Source organism: Giraffa tippelskirchi, chromosome 1, assembly GCF_054371585.1.
Source record: "Giraffa tippelskirchi isolate mGirTip1 chromosome 1, T2T-mGirTip1v1.2.pri, whole genome shotgun sequence".
Lineage (NCBI taxonomy): Eukaryota > Metazoa > Chordata > Mammalia > Artiodactyla > Giraffidae > Giraffa > Giraffa tippelskirchi.
Genome location: NC_137275.1, coordinates 214,213,909 through 214,235,421, shown reverse-complemented (window position 1 = coordinate 214,235,421; position 21,513 = coordinate 214,213,909). Strand labels below are relative to the sequence as shown.

Genomic DNA, 21,513 nt, shown 5'->3' with positions numbered 1-21,513 from the left:
TACCATATAGAATGCCCAACTGCCATCTTTGTGCCAAGCCAGCCCACAAGAATTTGAAGTGAACTTGACAAGTAAGGACCTTTAGGGAAAGCCAGCAAGTCACCATTAAGCAGAGACCAAAAAAACCTCCCCTGACAGTTTTCTTTGCCTCACTCACTCACTCAGTTGCCTATTACCCTGTAACCTGACGGAATTAAAAAACATATCAGGAGAGTCACCATGCTATTCCTCTTCCTGCTCCCTTCCCTTTCCTTCCTGAACAATTTAGTCCAAAAGCCATTAGGTGGGGCTGATTGAGACAGGTTTCTGCAAGGAGTTGGGGAGGAGCCACAGTGGCCCAGAGTGGTGTGCAGGAGCCAGAGCAAGGTGGGCAGGGAGACGGGTGACCCAATATAGGGTGCTGGAGCCCAAGATGGGGGAGGAACGTGCAGGGGACAGCAGTGGCTACCTAAAAAGTGATGTTGGAGTCGATGTTTGGTGAGAAAAACAGTAGATTGGTTCCACAAGGGGGGAACTGATCAAATAATAAATATATGAAGGATCATAGGAACCAGGTATCTTGTTGTCAAGAAGAAGGTTACAAATCTGCAAAGAAAGAAAATGGTATTAGATTAAAATTAAAGGTATCAGGGTGAGGTCATGGTTTTCAGTAGGTAGATAGGTAGGTAGGTAGGTAGATAGATTGATTAATTGATAGATCAGTCAATAGATAGAATTCTGACCATTGAGAGTACCTGGGAGCAGTGCCCATCTTAATAGCAGTGAGCACATCAAGCACCCAGATCTTGGTTTCTAAATACCACTAAAAATACCACCATTCTAAATACCACCATTCTCCACTAACAAGAACTAGTGCTCTTTATTGAAAGGGCTGATTTCAGGGTTAGGAAAGTATAAGATGAGACTGGAACATTTTGTAGCACCAGAAAGTAAAGATATGCCCAAGAATAACGGAGACATGTCAAAAGGACACTGAAGTTAGCTTGAAAGGGCTCCTGTGAACTATATTTGAACAATTAAGGATAAAAATAATAACAGAAATAGATTGTAACCTACTAAATATAACAGGAATCCACAAGACCATCTATTAGGGAGAGGGATGAAGATTACATGCTGCTGCTGCTGCTGCTAAGTCGCTTCAGTCGTGTCCGACTCTGTGCGACCCCATAGACGGCAGCCCACCAGGCTCCGCCATCCCTGGGATTCTCCAGGCAAGAACACTGGAGTGGGTTGCCATTTCCTTCTCCAGTGCATGAAGGGGAAAAGTAAAAGTGAAGTTGCTCAGTCTTGTATGACTCTTAGCGACCCCATGGACTGTAGCCTACCAGGCTCCTCCGTCCATGGGATTTTCCAGGCAAGAGTACTGGAGTGGGGTGCCATTGCCTTCTCCGGAAGATTACATACATAGCACCAAAGTATTTCCCCACAGAATACTTGTTAATCACAAAAAGAAAAAGTGTAGAAGCCTTTTGCTGTGTACAAGCCTGGCAAACACTCCCTCGATCAAGCCATCAAAATTAGTATTAAGTGAAAAAAGTTAACATCTGTCCCTGTAGTGGAACAAACTGACACAATGTACTACCTGATTGAATACTGTGAGAAGAGTAAGCATCAGCTCTGCGGTATCCCTACCAGAGATGCATAACCTGAACAGAATCATGTGAAAATATCTGACAAACCCACATGGAAGGACATTCGATCAAACTGGGGGTGATCAAGCATCATGTTGGCAACTTACCCTTAACTATTTCTGAATAAAAACGATATTGGTACTTCACTAGAGGACTTTTCTTTAGCTTTGTGATTCTTTCAAAATTTAAAGGTTAATATGGAAAGAGTTAACTTGTGTCATTATAGATTTGATCTTGATTAAGGAATCAAGATGAGATTAAGTTCTGGAGGAAGAAGAAGAAGAAGAAAAGGAGAAAGATAGTGCTAAGTTGTGTCCGACTCTTGTGACCCTATGGACTGAAGCCTGCCAGCCTCCTCTGTCCTTGGGATTTTCCAAGCAAGAAGACTGGAGAGGGTTGCCATTTCCTTCTCCAGGGGATCTTCCTGACCCAGGAAACGAACCCAGGTCTCAAGCATTGCAGGCAGATTCTTTACTGACTGAGCTATGCAGGAAGCCCAAGGTCTGGATAGACCAAGCTAAATACAGTAATTATACAGTAAGGCAACACTTCTGAAATTCTCTCCAGTGAAGGAATAGTTTTTCTGCCCAATCCATTATGAACCAATACTTTTCAAAAAATACAAAATCCTACACTTGGATTTGAAGACAATATCAAATTGCTCCAAGAGTTTTCAAACTCTTTATCAATGTCTAGACTAATCTTATCATGGACCAAGAATAGTCATAAATGAGCTTGGACCACACTTTGAACAGCCCTTCTCTGTGGCAGGATGTGCGGTTCCCCAAGTAACATCCTTTCCAAACGGGAAATAAAAATTACTGGTCACACTGTTATCTATAATGGTAGCAACAATAGTTACCATTGAAATTAACATTAACCATCTATACAAAATATTCAAGATAGGGCGCTGCCCAAGCAATGGGAGGAGATTAGAGGCTTGTCTTTTACATAGAGAACTCAACTTCTCCAAAAGAGTCACAGAACACAAATAGATGTGATGACCTTGATTCCAAAGTAATTGCTTTATGGTGATTTAAGGAAAGACAAATCTCATTATACAGAAGATGGACAGAAACATCTTCTATGGGTCAATCTGCAATACCAACCCATAACTGTCATTGCTGGGAAGAGACTCAGCATCCAGAAGGAGGTAGGAGAAGACAATCCCAAACCAGACAGGCTTGATTTAACTGCAGATCCCAAGGGTCAAATTACTGATGTCAACACAGTCCACACAACACGGCCGACTCTAGGTCGGCACCACACACAGCCTAGCTCAACCAAGAGAGAACAATAAACAGAGAACAATTCTCCATACTACACGAAGACCAGAGCAGAAGGACATGAAAGGAGCCATTACACCCTTTGGGAAACGGCAAACACCATCCAGGCTCAAGGTTCTTCCAGAAGACACCCTGACATCACCATTGTGTGTCTCTGAACACTGGAATCCCTGGACCAGTGTCTCCCTGACACTGAGCTAGCCACGCACAGAGGTGGCTCCACACAGAACGCTGTAAGCTGGAATCAACAACACCGATTTCTGCAGCACCTGTCTCTGGTCTGTGACACTTCACTTACCTGGAGCAGTTTTGTAGCACGACGTTCGGGAGGGCAGTGATGGGGCGCTCTTTGCCTTGGGGCTCTGGGTACTCTGCAAGACTTGTCTCTGACGCTTCAGCTCCTCTTCCCTTTCTTGGGCTGCTCGGATCTCTTCTTCAATCATGGACAAAGTCCGCTGCTTCCTGGACCTCAGCTTGAAGGGCCCAACCATTACATCGGACTCTTGAGTGGCCAGGAGCGAGGCTGTGCTTCTTAACTCAGCCGCTTCCGAGTACTTGCTGAAGTAGCTCCCTTCCGGTCTGGTCTCCTCCATGTTTATTGGGCCACTGGGCTGCACCGCCAGCAGTGGCTGGGAGGGCCCCCTTTCCCTGAGTGCCCTGTCTTCAGGAGACAGAATCTTTGGCAATACATCCCTTTTCTCCTGAACAGGGGAGGACACCTGAGGTGGTTCAAACATGCTCTGAGGCTTCTCTGAGCTGGCAGCCCTGGGGCCAGCTTTCTCTTGACTTGCTTGAGGTCCCTGTTGTTCTGCTCTGCCCTTGGTGGTTTCAGACCCAGCTCTGTCCACTTGCTCAGCGATGGCTTGTTGAATGGCATTCTGCACCAGGAGACCAGCCTGATATTCCAAGGGGTCATCAACTGACGGAGAGTCTCCCAGTGTGGACAAAGGGGAATAGAAACCATGATCACTGAATGACTTGGAGACCCCTTCTCCTCGGCCCTCTGAGGGGTTGTCAGTCTGGGGAGTCTGGGGCAGAGAAAAATCGGCCAGTGAATTCTCCTGCAGGGCATTGGTTGTCTCATTGGAGGCCCCACTGTCACTGATGTTGTCCATGCTGAAGTCATTGGACAGGGTCTCCAGGACAGTGGTATCCTGGGATCTCACCGACAGCTCATCCAAACCAGAGTCCAGCTCCTCTTGAGTCAAAGAGACATTGACGGACCTTGAAAACTGATCCAAGATCCCAGGGTCGTCATCCTTGACCACGGTGAGGACAGCCCGAGCACTCGTGAAATCACCATCCTCTGCCCACAGTTTGGATAAGGGCCCGCGCTTGGAGGGCTCACTGTATGGCCCTTCCTTTCCCTGGGGAGCTATGCTGCCCTGGCCCGCTCCTCCAGAAGACTGACTCTCTGGGGCACAGTGGGCTTTCTGCCCCTTGGCTGCTGAGGAGTCTTCAGGAGGTGCCCCGACAGAAGCTGGTCTGGAGATGGTCAGTGTCTTGTCTGAGTTGATGGACCCCAGAGGTCTGTAGAAGGGCTTGATGGAGAAGAGCCTGGGTGTACTCTGGCCCCTGGCCACTGTCTGCCTGGAATTCTCCATCTGCTGGAACTGTTTGCGAGCCGCGGAGAAGTCTATCTGCTCCGTGACGATGTCCTCCTTTGGGTGGTCAGTCACACCGGGCTGCTCCCGTGAGGATGCGGGGGCCGTGCAGAGCTGTGGTGGGGGCTGCTGCTGCTGTTGCTGCTGCTGTTGTTGCATCAGCAGTTGCTCCTGCTGCGCCCTCCTCTCCTTGCGCTCCTTGTACTTTTTGTGCGACTCCAGATGTTCCTCGTCCAGCTGCTCCTCGATGGTCTTCTCCTGCGGAGGGTTCCACCATTTTGCGGCGATGCCGGGGTTCTTCTTCACGGCCTGACTCCGGATGAGTTCCCGCCTCTCCTTTTCCAGCTCCAGCATCTCTTCCGAAGGCCTCACTTTCCTGACACGGTACTGTTCTTTCTCACTCTCGTCGTCCTCGAAGAGCTTGGAGGGCTTCTTGTCCTCATGGAAGGCACGCAGCTCGAACTTGGCTTCCTTCTTGAGCGTGGTGAGTGTCACCTCCCCATCCCGGGAGGAGCATCGCGAGCTGGTGGAGGAGCTGGGGCTCACGGGCACCTGCAGGCTGTCCCCCAGTACATCTCGGGGCTGCTCAGGGGGGTGGCCGTTGGCTCTTCTGCCCTCGGCCATGGTGTCAGAATCGCTCTGATGGAGCTCAAGGTTAGGAGGAGCCTGTCTGCCAGCTGCCCTCTCGGTGGCTTCCGGCTGCGCAGCTGCGGGGGCAGGCGGGCTGGGGCTTCCCACCAAGATGGCTGCTCCAGGCTCCGGGGAGGATGTGCCGTTGTAGGTTCCGTCCACGGCAGAATCACAGCAGTTGGCCTCCAGCACCTCGTCTAGATATCGGATCTCTCTGGCCACGTCATTATCCAGAGATTCGTGGTGATCAGCAAGGAGGCCATTGTGGGGGGTTGAGTAGAAAGGGGAGGGGTGGTCCATGGAATGTGGAGTCAAGGTGATTCCGGGAACACTCTTACATTCTGCAACAGAGACCTCAATTTCCATGTTTTTGTGATCGGGGGGAAGAGAGCTGGTGATAGACTCCAGGGCTTTGGCACTACAGTTGTCTCTCTCGTGTTTTAGCCGGGTATCATCCTCAGAAAGCTCGGGAGGCTTCTGGAATAAAGAGAAAACGGAAATCAGAGTTAGCGACCTCATTGCTTATGGATGTGAACCTGAGACATGAGCTGATAATTAACTGGAAGGAAAACTGAACAACAATGGCAGAATCTTTTGAATAGAGGTTTCTCTTCTAAAAAGTCCTTCATTTATTCATTTTGTTACAGTAACAAGTACCTAAACTTTCTCAATTTTACAGATTCCATTTTGCTTACCCGGTGTCCAGAAAATTTTCATTAAATGCTAGTTTCATTTTTACATTTAAAAGTAAATTGGGATTTGGATCCTCTGATGATGACATTGCTCAAGTAATTTCTGAAGTGGAAGAGATTAAGTATCAATTGTACCAGAACTTTTCAAAATATTTCATGGCAGATTTCTGCAGAAATGTAATAGAACTATTTGTAACGTCCCCAACTATAAAAAAGAAGGCCCTTTTGCAGGAACCAATCTTGAAAACATGATTCTCTGCCAGATGTCATGCAATTATTCCATAGACAGGAAACTTTTAGGAAAATTTTTCAAAAATAAAATACTGGAAAACAGTAAATCTCTTCAATGGCCCCTTGAGAGCTACAGTATCCCACTGCATGGCTGTAATTGACCATGTACATTATAAACACAGAACCAAAGCCACTGACTCACACAGTTCTGTTCCCTGGAACAACATCAAAACAATGCTCCTTAGTTAAGGAGTGAATGTTGCTTTGAAAAGCTAGACAACACCTCCTATCTAGTTCCTAAAATGCTTTATATGTGACAGCTCCAGTTTTGTGGTTAAGTAAGAAAACTGTATCTTTTTTAATGTTTTTAAATGCATCATATTTTTCATTAGTTATCTATTGCATGTCAGTTTATTTGGCATTAGTTAAGATTAATTTTCAAACTCTAGGATGATTTTTTTTCATACCAAAGTTCTCTGGTTTATCTCAGAAAATTCAGTGGTAAGTTGTGAGCTTAATTTGAGTTCCCCTCAAGTATTTCACTAATGCTTTTGTCAGCTCTGTTTCACATCTTAGGTCTAGAGGGTACCTGGTATTATTGATATAATACAGCTGCCACTCCACTATTCTTGCTTGGAGAATCCTGTGGATGGAGGAGCCTGGTGGGCTGCTGTCCATAGGGTCGCACAGAGTCAGACACAACTGAGGTGACTTAGCATACATGTGTGCATTGGAGAAGGAAATGGCAACCCACTCCAGTATTCTTGCCTGGAGACCCCCAGGGATGGAAGAGCCTGATTGGCTGCGGTCTATGGGGTGGCACGAAGTCGGACACGACTGAAGCAACTTAGCAGCAGTGCAAACTGCAATAAATACTGTATAATTTTCCTTTATTTAAACATTATTAAAGACTTAGAACATACTATTAAAACACCACCTAGGATAATCCTCAGGGGATTAATTTCAAAATTCTTTCAAGAAAGTGATGATTATGGATTTGTTCATAATACCTAGAGAAACATGGAAGTTCATGCTATGTGCTCTGCATTGCTGTCAGAATGTTGAGAAACTCTCACGGTCAACCATGAACTGGAAGGTTATCCACGAACTGAGGAGGGCTTCCTTCACTGTTTCCCACCTTCTTCTTTACACTTAATCAATCAAGTAATATATATTCCTTCTTCAATAATAGATAATAATAATAAATATTCCTTCTTTGTCAAAACCTTCTGGTCTCAAAGGACCTTCCAGTCTTGATCTGGTCTTTGTCAAAGTCTGATACTTAAGATTTATAATCTCTACTATATTTTATTTGGGACCACCGTTAACTAGTGTCTCTTTTATCTTAGCTCACTCACTCAGTCCTATCTGACTCTTTGTGACCCCATGGACTGTAGCCCATCAAGTTCCTCTGTCCATGGGATTCTCCAAGGCAAGAATACTGGAGTGTGTTGCCATTTCCTCCTACAGGAGATCTTCCCAACCCAGGGATCAAACCTGTATCTCCTGTGTCTCCTGCATTAGCAGGCAGATGGTTTACCACTGAGACACCCTTTAGAATGAGCTAAAAAGACATGACAAAGACAACTGCTACTGTCCTTTAAAGAACATTAATTAAACATTCTTCTGTTAAAGTGATTGTCAGTAACTTCTACGTCATTTAAGAATTACAGGAAATTTGAATGCGTGAAACTTACTGGCCGCCATTCAAAATGTCAAGAAAACCTAGGTCAAAATTAGCCTGCTCCATGGAAAGCTGAGCAACAAAAAAGAGACACAGCACTGCTATGGTGAAAATCAGACTGCCCATGACGCTCCCAGCTGCGGCTGCATTTGGCCAATGATTCACTGCTAATATTTTCATGGGAGTAAGCAGAGCTCTCCTTCTATCCCTTTGGCTTTGGGGAGGGAAAATAGGTAGGAAAATAGTAGGAAGCTGCTGGGACTGAAATATGGTGAAAAATATTGCTCTACTAAAACAGAAAACACTTTACAATAGTTGACATGACAAGAAAAAGGGTACCGTGACATTGAAAGGAGCAGAAAGGCATATAATTAATTCTATAGTTCAGTTAGTCATGGATTCATTCATTTAAAATGCAGGAGGCTTATTTTGTAGGGCCATGATGAAATTAGCAGCAACAATAAGTTCCAGGAGACAACACCCTTTTCTTAACAAAAACTGGATTTCCCATACTTCCTAGGAAGTCATAAATCTATTTTGGGGGTTTACTTAGTCTGGTCAGGTGAAGTGAAACACTTGCCTATATTAACCTCTTGTTGCTGATCACAGAGGTTGGAGTAACTGGGCCTGTCTCCACAGCATCCCCAGGAACACTTTGTCAGCATCATCCCCTTCTCCTGGATGCTTCATGGTTCTCATGTTGGATAATGAAGGAGCAGATGCCCTACAGCTTTTTTTTTTTTTAAAGAACTTTAAAAACGCTATCCTTTTTCCAAGGATATATTCTGAACTAGCAACAACTGTCCCAATTCAAAAGTTTACATATCTTGAGAACATCATTTGACAGTACATTTTTGCAATATCAAAAACAAAACAATTTTAGCCTTGAGTTGGAAATAATGAGTCTCACCAGTTATGTCTGAGATGTGTCAAACATTTTTAAAATGCTAATTACAGGCAAATTTGGAGTCTTAGTGTAATCTGAGGTGATTGCTTTCCAGTACTCCACAAAAATATAGACACTGTGGAGTGTAAACAGGAAAGAGGCTCTCCTTCCTGTTAGTTACATGAGGCCTCAGCTCCTTTCCACAAATTCAGAAAATTCTTCCTGAGACTTGATTCTGTCTACCTCAGGGAGCAGAGTTCTAAACCCTAATCAGGGCAGAAGTCCTTCAAGAGATAAACAACTCTGCATTGCTGGTTTACAATTCTGCCTCAGAGTTCCTGAGTTTTTGTAAAGTTAGGGAACAATTATAACCAAAGAGCAAATTCCTGAGTTCTGTCTCAGCAGGAAGAATTTACCTTTGTGCTGGATGGCCTGATGTGATCAAAGCCACCACTGCGTAATTATACCAGGTGAGTGGAAGTGGCCTGGGAGCCCCTCTGTGCAAGGATCTGGCAGGAGTTTGGGTTTGACGTCATTAAATGATGTTACGTTTAAACCAATAAATACTTACTGCTCCCTTTGAAGATAAGTAAGACCAGAATTTTCTCCATGCTTCAGATAAGGTGAGCCTGACTCCAAATTCAGATAAAATGAACATTCATTAAATGGACTGTTACATCTTTTCTGAAATAGACTATGCATGTGTATGTGTGTGCTCAGTCACACTGTTCTGACTCTTTTCGACCCCCATGGTCTGTAGCTTGCCGGGCTCCTCTGTCCATGGGATTCCCCAGGCAAGAATACTGGAGTGGGTTGCCATTTCTTCTCCAGGGGATCTTCCCAGCCCAAGGATCAAATTTCCCCAGGTGGAGAGGGACCTCCACCTCCAGGTGGAGACCTAACAATCTGGTATGTAATATCTGCCTGCCCTGCTGGCCTCCTGGTTTCCCAGAATAGCTAACAGCTGGTCAGGATGTCTATAGTTTACTTTAAAATACTCAGGCAGACACAATATAATATAGGTGTGTGTGTGTGTGTCTGTGTGTGTGAGGTTAGCTTAAATTACATTCTAGGAGCAGACATCCTAATCTGGAGCACATACGCCAAGAATGGTCAGCCAGGATCTAATCAGAAATCCCACGTTCCATAGGCACCTGCTCTCCTCCAGGAGTTTAGCTCTCTTTAACTCCCAAAGGCCCCTAAGGCTTGTGCTAACTGGCATAATTAAGGGGAGAATAAAAGGTTTAGATCAAGTGTACTATATATCCTTCTACTTCTCTGTATATTCATCCTATTCATTTTTGAGAGTTTGATATTGAAACTCCCAACTAATTCCCAGGTGGTGCTAGTGGTAGAGAACCCATCTGCCAATGCAGGAGATGTAAGAGATGTAGGTTCCAAGATCCCCTGGAGGAGGGCGTGGCGACCCACCCCAGTACTCTTGCCTGGAGAATCCCATGGACAGAGGAGGCTGGCAGTCTATAGTCCATAGGGTTGCACACGACTGAAGCGGCAATGCACGCATGCACACAGTGGAACTATATGTAACCTTGTTCTGCATTTTCTAAGTCTCACGTAAATGTGTTACATACGTTCATAATTTTAAAAAGTAAAAATTAAAAAAAAGAGGTTTAGAGAGATTGTCCCAGGATCCCCTGGCTAAAAAGTGGTACAGCCAGGACCTAAAGGAAGGTCAGTTCTTCTGAATTCTATCCCAGTACCTCAAAAGGTATTCTCCATGACTGGAAGCTTCCAAAATGACAAGGGAAGTCTTATGACGGTGTATGGATCTGAATATCATTTGTGTGACTTTCGGGCTGATGGTTTGCACATTTGAATCTCTAGAAGTCACAGTACACAACTTTGCTTCACAAGTCGAGGACCCCTTTTCAAAACCAACCAGATGCCCTGGAGACCTAGTTTCAGTTCCTATCTTCTGCTCTACCTGTAGGACCCTCTGGATAGGGTTGGGGATGTGGACCTCCTGCTCAGTCTGGGGATCTGGCCTCTGAGGTGGGTCCTCCACTTCCTCTGATGACATCCAGAGGCAAAATTTGAAACCCCACATCCCAGTCATAGCAGTGGACAAGGCTGCAACTTCTCCCCAGCACCAGAGTTAGGAGCACAGGTGAGATGCTAGGAGCCATTTGATTTGCACAGAAAGCACATCAGGGCCCTGAGGCCTGCTCAGCTTAGGTCACGGCTGACTGCGTGCTCTTTCGTCCCAGGACACCTGGGCCTGCCGCTGGGGGCATCAGGCACAGAAAGAACTTGTGAAGGAAATGCATTTTCCTTAGCAGATCTGGCTGGGCCCAGGGGGATGCCAGAAAGGTGTCCTTTGCTACAAGGTCAAGTGAGAAGCAGATGCTTCTACCCACTTCCCAAGTCTGTTGTGTTTGTCACTTCTCTACCTCCCTACCCTGCTCTTGGACTTCCCTGGTGGCTCAGACGGTAGAGAACGCACCTGCAATGCAGAAGACCCGGGTTCGATCCCTGAGTTGGGAAGATCCCCTGGAGAAGGGAGCGGCAACACACTGCAGTATTCTTGCTTAGAGAATCCCACGGACAGAGAATCCTATGGACAGAGGAGCCTGGCAGGCTACAGTACATGGCGTCGCAAAGAGTTGGACATGACTGAGCGATTAACACAACACCCTACTCTTGACGATGTCTGTCACCAGCTTCCCAGGCTCCTAACCTACCTAAATGCACCGTGTGACCCAAATTCACTCAAACATCAGGCACCTGCTGCACAAGCAGGTTTCTCTGCTCTGAATAACCCAGATTACTTCCTACTAAAGCCACGATATTTAAATTAGAAACGCGTTTCCCCAGGTAATAAGTGACCTGATCCTTTAATCTAGTTATTTTTAAGTTCCACCAAAAATATGAACTCGTTCTTGGCCTAGGAAGAGAAGCACGGTACGAAGAAAAACTTCCTCATAGCTATGAAACCAGAGGGCATCTCTGTTTCCTCTTCTTGTCCTCCCTCTCTTTCCTAAGTCGAGTTTTCAAGACACAGGGCACAACTGCCGTGTTCCATAGGCCATGAGTGGCTGACTTTAATGGTTTATTCAGGACTCTTTATTTTCTGGCCAATGGGAGGAGAGGATGCGACCTGGCAGGGGGAGGATGCCCAGACGTGGGTAGGATGTCCACCCGGGTCTGCTGAAGTTTGTCAGCCTTGGAGGCATGGGGTGGAGCCACAGTCAGGAGGTCTGGGGGAGACAGACCGAAGACCAAGGGAACCCAAGGAGCGTGGAAGGGGAGCACAGAGGCTGAAGAGGTAACAGTGGATCCCTGCGGTGTGTCCTGAGAACCTATAGAGTGACAAGCCCTGTGCCGGGGCCCTGGGAGGACCCTAGGGCTCTGGAGTGCTCCCCACGCTACAGCAGGGAGCTTACAGCCTTGGAGAGAGAGGACAGATTTACATAAAGATAGCAGAGACAACAAGTGGAGAGAGTGCTACAATAGTAACTAGAAAGAAACCGCCTGGTCTGTTCAAGGTGGCAGATGGGGCAGGCTGAGAAGAATGGATGCAGGAAGCTGGGAGCACCAGGGTTCCTCAGTAGCTGACCTGCACCTCCCCTCCCACGCCTACCCCCACTGGAGAAGCTGCTGGGACTCTGAGTGGCCCCTTCACCACCCCTGTGAAGGTACAGAGAGTGGGAATGTCTGAGGATGGCTTGCTTCCTGGGTTGGGCTCCAGGCTTCTGGGCCAGGAAGTGGAGGGGAGCGACCGCGGAGTTAACCTGGACTGCATTCCAGTCCCAGGCAGAACTTCCTCTCCCCCCACCCCACCCCAGCAGAATGTCTTCCGGCCTATAACACCAAAGGCTGGTGTTGACCGTGGGAAGCCAGGAGGCAGGCCACTCCCCAAGGAGGTCAGAGACCCAGCTCCTGGCTGACGAGAGGCAGATCTAAGACCCCCAGCATTCGGGGGTTCTTACAGCTAAATTTAGACTGGATGGGCTCAGGGATAATGACATGACCCCTAATAGAGGGGGCTAACACTAACTCTGCCTCTGGAGTTTCCTCCCCTTCCACGCCGCCACCAACCTCCTGCCATGAAGCCATTATGGCTAAATATGACTCTGACAGTCCTAAAAAGAGCTTTCTGTTCCTACAGGCTCAGCTTTTCTTTCTGAGAACTTCTATGGTCTTGGTCAACTTAGCAATCACCCTCCTGCTATTCTCTCTGGCTCAGGCCTCAGGTCCAGGCTTGCAGAGGATGGCATGAAAACACTTCTGGAACCCCCTTCCATTGGAAACAAGGCTGGGCTATGTCTTGACTCGCTGGCAATCCTGATAAAGAAGTGGTCCCTTTGTAATGTAAGGGAGTCTCTCCACCACTGCAGCCTGCCCTATTAATAGCATCCCCTTCACCCTGCTGAAAAGTTAGTGGCTCAGATGTCAGGCTGCACATCTGGAAGATGTTAAGGTGTGGTTTGATGAACACATTTACAGCTTGGGCTTTCTCTGAAAGAAACGAAAGAGTGTGTATGTGATGGGGGTGTGATGGAAGGAGGCGAGGAAACAAGCTGTTGCCTCTTCTGCAGCCACTGGTGAAAGGCTTGTTTCCTTCAGTCACTTGGAGACTCATTCCCTACCGAAGGGATGAGAAGCGCTGGTAGATTTCCCCTGAATGAGGCGAGATGCCTTATTTCAGCTCCAAGAAAGGCAAGTTTTGCTTCTTCCTTGATAGGATACACTCCAAACTATATCAAGGAGTCCTCAGATGCTCTTCCCACCAAAGACCCTTTTTACTATGAAACTATCTTACAGAACAGTCCCCCACCTCCAGAATAAACCAAGGTCAAGGCCACAGAGGCATCTCTGGCTCCTGCAGCCTGAAATTTCTAGGGTAACTGATTGTGCTGAAAGCAAGTCCCTGGCTTCAGTCCTGTATAACTTAGCTGTGTCCTTCTTAGTTTTAAAATAGTTCGGGATCTTGGATTCACGCCTGGCCAACCAGTAATGGCAGAGAGCAAAAGCTGGGCTCCACCGTGGACCCGGCAAAAAATCCACTGTGTGAACACAGAGCCAGGAGAAAACAGTGCCAGAGGCTTTCGAGATTAACTCTTTGTCCACAGATGAGTCCTGTACTTAGGAAGAGAGCTGATGCAGTTTTCTTCCCATAGCCCTGGGTCTCACAGCAGACAGGCATACATGTTCCCCCGCAAAGCCTCAAGTCACTCTATGAATGTGGCACATTCTACAACGTGGGCTTGTAGATTAAATAACAAGAGAAGCAGTCACCAGGACTGGTGCGGCACTTGGTTCTGATGTGGAAAAGGGGACACACACACACTCAGGCACGCACATGCACACACTCATGCACCATCTTCAAAGCGTTATCTGGCAAAGAGGAGGTGGGCACCTTTGCCCGTGCTGTATGTGTGGTGCAGAGCTCCTGCTCTGCTGATTAGCATGAAAGCTGGGAGTCTGACAAGATTAGTAAGAAAAGAAGCAAGTCTCCTGCCCAAGCCTGGCTGCCCACTCTCTCCCCAGCAGGAAAGGCGTCCACAGCACAGCGCCGCAGTCCCTACCCTGAGTCCCTCCTCCATAAAGACTCTGGCCTCACGAGGGAACCCTCTCCTTGCAGATCAGAAAGCAAAGGACAGTAAGTTAGGTCAGCAGACTCGGCTTACCCTGCCCAGAGTGCCCGCTTCACACGTCCCCGCTCAGAACTGCCTCTTTTCTCAGGCAGTTTCCTGCGCCCTGGCTCAAGCTGGACAAATTCCTTCTGAGTCTCCTGACAGAAGACTGTGAGGTCACGGCTGGCCCTCCCTCCGCTCCCTCAAAGGCCATTCACACAAAGAAGGACTTTAACCCCCTTCAAAGAGGCCTGGCCCCTCCCTAGCTGGCCCAAGCCTGGAGGGCAGCAGCCAGTCAGCCAGAGGCCGCGCTCGTCCACTCCCTGCGTCCAGGGCTGAGTGGGAAGGTGGGAGGCTAGTGATGCTGAAAGGAACCAGTTAGAGCTGTCTTCTTGGAAAGTTAGAGATGGGCCTTGGGCAGGCAGGGAATTAATACCTCAGTGATGATAAGGCAGCAAAATAAAAAACCTCACAGATCCTGAAGATCCAGGTAAACAGACTGCATCCAGTTAAAGGAACTTTTTAGGACAGCTTATATATGTATGTTGGAGAAGGAAATAGCAACCCACTCCAATATTCTTGCCTGGGCAATTCCACGGATGGAGGAATCTTGTAGGCTACAGCCCATGGGGTCGCAAAGAGTCAGACTTCACTTTAGGGTTTATGTATGTGTGTATAAAATAATAAATGCTCACTGTAGAAAATTTGGAAAATAAAAGTCATTCATCTTCCCTCCACTCAGAGGAAGGGAGCTAATGTTTTATTGCAATCATGCAGTCTCCTTTTTAGAAATAGGTATTTCATAGAGTTGAGACCACACTATAGGCAATCTTGTAGCCAAATTTTTTTTCACTTCACATTATCTCACAAGCACTTTCTATGTCCTTTAAGGGTCAGGGTCTGATATATTTTCAGTGGTTACATTATGTCCCATGTTGAAATGGGACAGAATTTGAAGACAGGGATGAGTGCTAAATTCATGGGATGTCTGGGGGGAGTGGTTTCCCCTTTCTCAGGGCTAACTAGTATCTTCTGCCACGAAGGAAAAAAGAAAAGATTCATGTGTGCCTTGGGCAGACACAACGGCCACAGATACATCCCTCATTCTTTTACCAGAATCAGACCCCCACCGCCACACACTAAGGCTCATGGTACGTTAATGACTGGTTCCCAGCACTGCCCCAGGGTAGACAAGTTTCCACTCACCTGGTCGCCCAGAACCCTGGGTTAACCTGGAAAGTTTGGGGCATAATTTAGGGTTTTGGCTGACTGGAAAGCCAAAGAGAATTCCAGGGCCATCAGGGCCACGCAGAACTCATTTTCTTCAATAAGATTTTAGAAGGGACAAAGAGAAGAGATTCACAGTGAACTAAATAGAAAGAGGAGGACAGATACCAAGCATAGTCCTGTGGGGCCATCTATTTGGGGTCGGTTTGGGAGCAGTTGTCCTGGTGAAGCAGCGAGCGGTCCAAAAGTCAGCATCGCAGACCCCCTGCGACTCTCCCAGGAACACAAGTCTGGGAAGGAATCACCAGCGTGGATGGAGCCCAGGCAGTCTCTTTTGACAAGGAAGCTAAATGTACAGTGCACTTTACAACTGTTTACAACATCCAAATAACATTTTTAATGAGCTGAACTTTATTTAGAAGTATCTGGGAGTTTCTCGGTGACTGACTGGGTGATGCCCAAGTCTCCAGGGAGTGCTATGCTATGGAAACTCTGAAGTTAGGCTGCCCTGCCCTTTGGAATAACCGGAATGTTCTACTGTAGGGCCAAATGCATTTCAAGATGCTACTTACGGTCTAAAGTAAAATGTGGAGGGGACATCCCACACCCAGGGTGCCACTGCTCTGCTCAGGAATGAGAGAGAGCAAGAAACGGCCCTCCTTGAAGAGGTGATTTCGAGCCAAGAGGCAGGAGTGGTACCCAGGACCCACTAAATACTCACACCTGCCCCAGTGTACCCACGAGGAGGTGTGTGAAAAATTGTTTTAAATCTGCCCTGTTGGCAAAAGAGGAAATCATATGTGCTCTTGCAGCCTCAAGAGCAAGTGGGCTTCAGCGGTCGTGATGTGCGGGCTTGGTTGCTCCATGGCATGTGGAATCTTCCTGGACCAGGGATTAAACCCATATCCCCTGCACTGGCAGGTGGATTCTTAACCATTGTACCACCAGAGAAGTACTGTGTGTGCTCTTAAAGTGCTATTACCTAAGTATTTTATACATTTTTTGACTGGAGTCTGAGATGTCATGGCTTATTATACAAACACACAGACATATACACATGTGTGTGCGTGCACACACACACACATATACATGCACATTGTTATTAGTTGAATTGGGATCCCTCAAATCCAACTTTGTAAGTTGAAGTCTTAACATGCAGGAACTTAAAATGTGACCTTATTTGGAGATAAGGTCTTTACAGAGGTAATCAAGTCAAGTGATGTCATTCAGGTGGGCCCTAATCCAATGTGACTAGTGTCCTTATAAAAAGAGGAGCTTTAGACACAGAAGCATGCCTAGAAAGAATGTGAAGAGGCCAGGAGAGAAGACAGGGGTCCATCAACCAAGCAGAGGGGTTGGAACAAGCCTTCCCTATAGTCCTCAAAGAAGCCAACTCCACCGACACCTTGGTTTGACATGTCTTGTCTCCAAACTCTGCAACAATAAATTTCTGTTGCTTCAGCTGCCCACTTTGTGGTATGCTGTCACAACAGGCCCAGCAAAGCAATACCCATGCTCACACATACGCACACCTGTGCACACACACACACGCATCACTCCTATTTGTACACACCACATACCCCTCCCTCTGGCTGCAAAAATATGGTGAAATTAAGAAAAATGCTCTGTGGCCAGATGCTCCAGAAAAATGGTTTGTTCTCAGAGGCAGAGGGAGAATTGGAAGTCGGCAAGCTAGATGGAGACCACAAAAATACAAACCCAGTCACCGAAGTTGTTGGCAGGGGATGATTCGAGAGGCAGCGAGGTGGGGGGGTGGAGGGGGGTGTCTCCCAACGGGAAAGAACAGAGCAGAATCCAGCAGTATCTACACTTCAAGGCTACATGTCCATCCTCCTCCCTCTCATCACAGACTCCAAGTTTGGGGGTGGTTTTCTGAGTTTATGAAAACTAACTGTGTACTGCCAGTTTAATTCTCCAGCTGCTGGAGCCTAATCTGTTTCAGTCTCTGAGGTGCCTTGCACTGGGAGCAAGGAATCGCTTTGGAAACTTGGTCCAATTTGTGAGGACCCAGCAGCTGGGGTGGGAAGGTCATCAATGCTTCTGTGATCTTCACTCAGCGAAGGTCTACTGCCTGCATCCTGGGGGCCGCCCTGGGTCACACACCCGCACATAACTTCTCTCTACCCTCCTTTGACCAGCTGCAAGGTGGGGGATCCTCACCCATTCCACCAAGGGGCAGGCCTCAGCCTCAGGAGCCACGCCCTCCCCAGGGTCACACAGCTGGTTGGCAACAGAGATCTGCCTGGAATCCACAAATCCCACCCATGAGGCAGGGCTCTGTCCCCTGGAAGGCACCCATGGCAGTTCAGGACAGAGCAGACCCAGGAAGTACACTAAGAATCAAAGGGGAAGAATTAAAAAGCAAATTCCTGGCAGCAACAGACTGCCTTTGAAACCACGTGCCTGCTTCTCCATGACCCTAGGAAGACCAGGCTTTTCTTCTGGGTCTGTTTTCTGCTCTATAAAATAAAAGAGCCAAGCTAGATGAACCCCTCCAACTGCATCTCCTTTCTGCCCCTAACCTCTGTTGTTCTGTGATACTGGCATGGACTCTGGACAGAGGTGAAGCCCAGGATCGTTCTGAGCCTGGGGACCATGCAGGCAGAGCCAAGAGAAAGCCAGATAGCAGGTGGGGGCAGCTGCTTCCTTTGACACTGCGCGAAACTTTTGCCAAGAGATTTCAAGGGTTCCGGGAAGGAACTCCGCTCTGTCTCTGACATTCCCCTGGTCAAAACTTTATCTCTTTAGTTGATGGAGTTCATTCTGCTAAACAGAGCCATCCCATTTTTGTACCTTCAGTGTGATAGAATGTTCCAAATGGACTTGCTGAGATGCAGCAGACAATGGAGGGAGAGGCTGGTTTCAAATGGTTCTACCCAGCCTGCTGCCTGGAACTGTAAAATAGGAAGGGGTGAGATCAACATGGGGAAGGCTCCCTCTCCATGGTGCAAGGAAGATGGAAGTTGGCAGCTTTTCAAATTGCTCCGAGACCTAATTCAAGCAACACGCTGAAGGAAGCTTGGGCCTCAGCTTCCTCAGATGTCAGCTGGGACATCTCCACATGTCCTTTCTAAGTGGCCATGGCCACCTCCTCCTTTCCAGGCTGCTGCCCTCCCCACCTTCAGGTGGGTACCTCACCTCCAAAAGGTGCCACATCTCAGCATGGAGCCAAGGGGTTTAAAGGAATTTGCACTTAAGACATAAATTTGATGGGAATATTTACAATTTAAAATAGGAGCTTGTTTACCCAGAAGAATCTCTAATTGGCTTGAAGTGTAGGGAACTAAGGGGCTTCCCCAGAGGCTCAGTGCTAAAAGAATCCACCTGCCACTGCAGGAGATGTGGGTTCTAGCCCTGGCCCTGGGTTGGGAAGATTCCCCTGGAGGAGGAAATGGCAATTCACTCCAGTATTCTTGTCTGGGACATCCCATGGACAGAGGAGCTGGTGGGCTACAGTTGATGGGGGTCGCAGAGTCGGACACGAACTTAACGATTAAAAAACAACAACAAATGCAGGAGATGCAGGTTCTATTCCTGGGTTGGGAAGATCCCCCAGAGGAGGAAATGACAATCCACTCCAGTATTCTTACCAGGATAATCCCACAGACAGAAGAGCCTGGCAGGTTACAGTCCATAGGGTCGCAGAGTTGGACATAACTGAGCAACTGAGCACAGGCACACAGGAATCTAACGTAACCAGACCTTAATTTATTGAGGGAAAACGGATGAGATGGAAACAGAACAGTAACTTCCCTTAAAAGGCTGCAGGAAATCGAGACTCAGCGGCACCTCCTCAGTGTTCAGGACCCTGAAAGCCACAGAGCAGAGGGTGTGGAAGAACATACGAGGATGTACAGACCACCCAGCTATGTTACATACCATGATCGCATTTATTCCTGGAAGAAATATTATTCTACAGAAAAAGAAATCGCTCACCAACTTCCATGCCCTTCGCCTTTTCACTGCACCCTCTAACCTTCCTCCAATACAGATCAAAAAGAAGGCTTCAGAATGGAGGAGAATCTGGAATTGTAATATATGGTATGCTTCATTCCATAACCAGAGGAAGCTAGTGGTGACCATGTATGGGAAAGGGGCTGAAAAGTCTAGAAGGCCAATACAGTACCCCTAAGCTGTGAACCTCATTTCTGCCCTGTCTGTTTTGGGTCCCTCCATCAAGGATCATAGATTCAAAAGGTCCCTCTGCTAGCTACTTCAGACACTGTACCCTTAATCTCCTGCAGGAATATTGGTGCCATTATGGTGCATCTTGGAGAGCAAAGCTTTAGGAGAAATGCATCAACTGCAGTTTTGTCTAGAAAAGTAAAAACCTGCCGGCAGTGAAAATGTGTAGTCATTAAAATCAGCACCTGAAAACTGCAATTTGCTGAACTGATGGAATGCTGGTCAAACTTTAGAAAGGATAGTTCCAAAAGTACCTGGCAACCTGGAATGGGATTGGATGAGGATTATTAATATATTAATATATTGTGTATAGAGGGGTACAGGGTCTTGGTTAAGAATGGGCTTTGGTATCCAACAGCCCTGGGCCTCTCTCTCTCTCTGTAAAAAAGGATACAAAACTACTGCTATCTTAGGGAGCTGACATGAAGTACAATGATCACTAGGGGGTTTGTCCTACAATAAAAGGACTCGGTGAATGGTGGCTAAAATAGAAATAAACTGAGAAAATGGTTACAACACATCGCAAAAGTTTAATATTCATTCTATATAGAGAATTTGTACAAACCATAGGTAAAAGACTAACAACTCAAACATAAAAAATGGACAAAAGACATGGAAAACAGCTGACTTACAAAAATACACACATTATTCTTAGAAAAAGATTCCCAATCCCAATCACATAAGAGAAAAGCTAAATTATGAGATAAATTTTTCACCAAGAAAATTAGTTATCAGTATGGGAGGAAAAAGGTACCCTCATCCAATCCCATGAAGTTGCATGGCAATTTGGCATATATATCCAGCTTTAAAATACGCAATGTTCTTGACCCAGTAATTCTACTTTCAAGAATTTATACTCAGGTATAGTGGCATGTGTACAAAGTGACCTCTATCCAAAGATCTTCAATGCCACATTTATTGCAATAGTAAAAGACTACAAATAACCTAAGTCAGAGGCCTGGGCTATTCATAAAAGGGAATATTATGTGCAACCTTTAAGAGTTAGTTCAGCTCTCAGCTCTCTGAGAATTGGTATCGAACAATCTCAAAGATCCACTGTGAAGTGACAAGTGGTACAGGACAGTGTATATGCCATGCTATTTTAGTTGTTAACAAAAAATGAAGGTGGATATACAGTCTTACATATATTTGTATTAGTTTCTAGGTGTATTTAATGTATATGTAATAGATGTGTGTATATGTGTTAGTCACTCAGTGGTGTCCAACTCTTTGCGATCCCATGGACTGTAGCCCACCAGGCTCCTCTATCCATGGAATTCTCTAGGCAAGAATACTGGAGTGGGTTGCTATTCTCTTCTCCAGGGCATCTTCCCAGAAAGCGTAACTGTGAAAGAGGCAACACTGGTTTTCTCTGGAATGGGGTGGACTGGACATATGAGGTAGCTGTTAACAAAAAAATGAGTGTGAATAGAATCAGACACGGCTTAAGTGACTTACCACGCACACGTGTACATATTTGTATTAGTTTCCAGGTATGTATAATGTATAAGTACTTTTTTTCACTATGTTCCCTTCTACACCTTTTGAATTTTCAACCATGTGCATATATTAATTTGTAAAAAAATTAAGCACATTAAACATAAATAGTGATATGGGCAAGAACTAAAAGGAAATATAGGACCATGATGGAAGATTATACACTTGAAGATTAATCACTTTCTCAAAGCCAAGGATACCATTTCTACACATATTATTTGAAAGAATCACATCAATATATTAACTGGTTAACCCTGGAGAATGGGAAACTCAATGCTGAGGGCAGAGTGATAAGCTGAAGTGAAACTTGTAACTTTTATAAAGGTTTGTATTATTGAGCAT

The 21,513-nt window shown here is 46.4% G+C and overlaps 1 protein-coding gene across 27 annotated transcripts in view; it reads right to left on the bottom strand.

Annotated features, from left to right (window-relative positions):
• The window catches only part of PALM2AKAP2 (PALM2 and AKAP2 fusion), a 473,479-nt gene that overhangs the window by 30,457 nt on the left and 421,509 nt on the right, over positions 1-21,513 (bottom strand). For 25 of the 27 annotated variants that reach the window (XM_081526345.1, XM_081526427.1, XM_081526404.1 and 22 more), the window contains one exon: positions 3,216-5,628. In XM_081526345.1, coding sequence (XP_081382471.1) covers positions 3,216-5,628 — 2,413 coding nt within the window. Of the gene's footprint in view, positions 1-473; positions 586-3,215; positions 5,629-14,295; positions 14,482-21,513 lie in introns of those variants that run through there. The other 2 variants (XM_081526548.1, XM_081526337.1) reach the window with 2 other exon arrangements.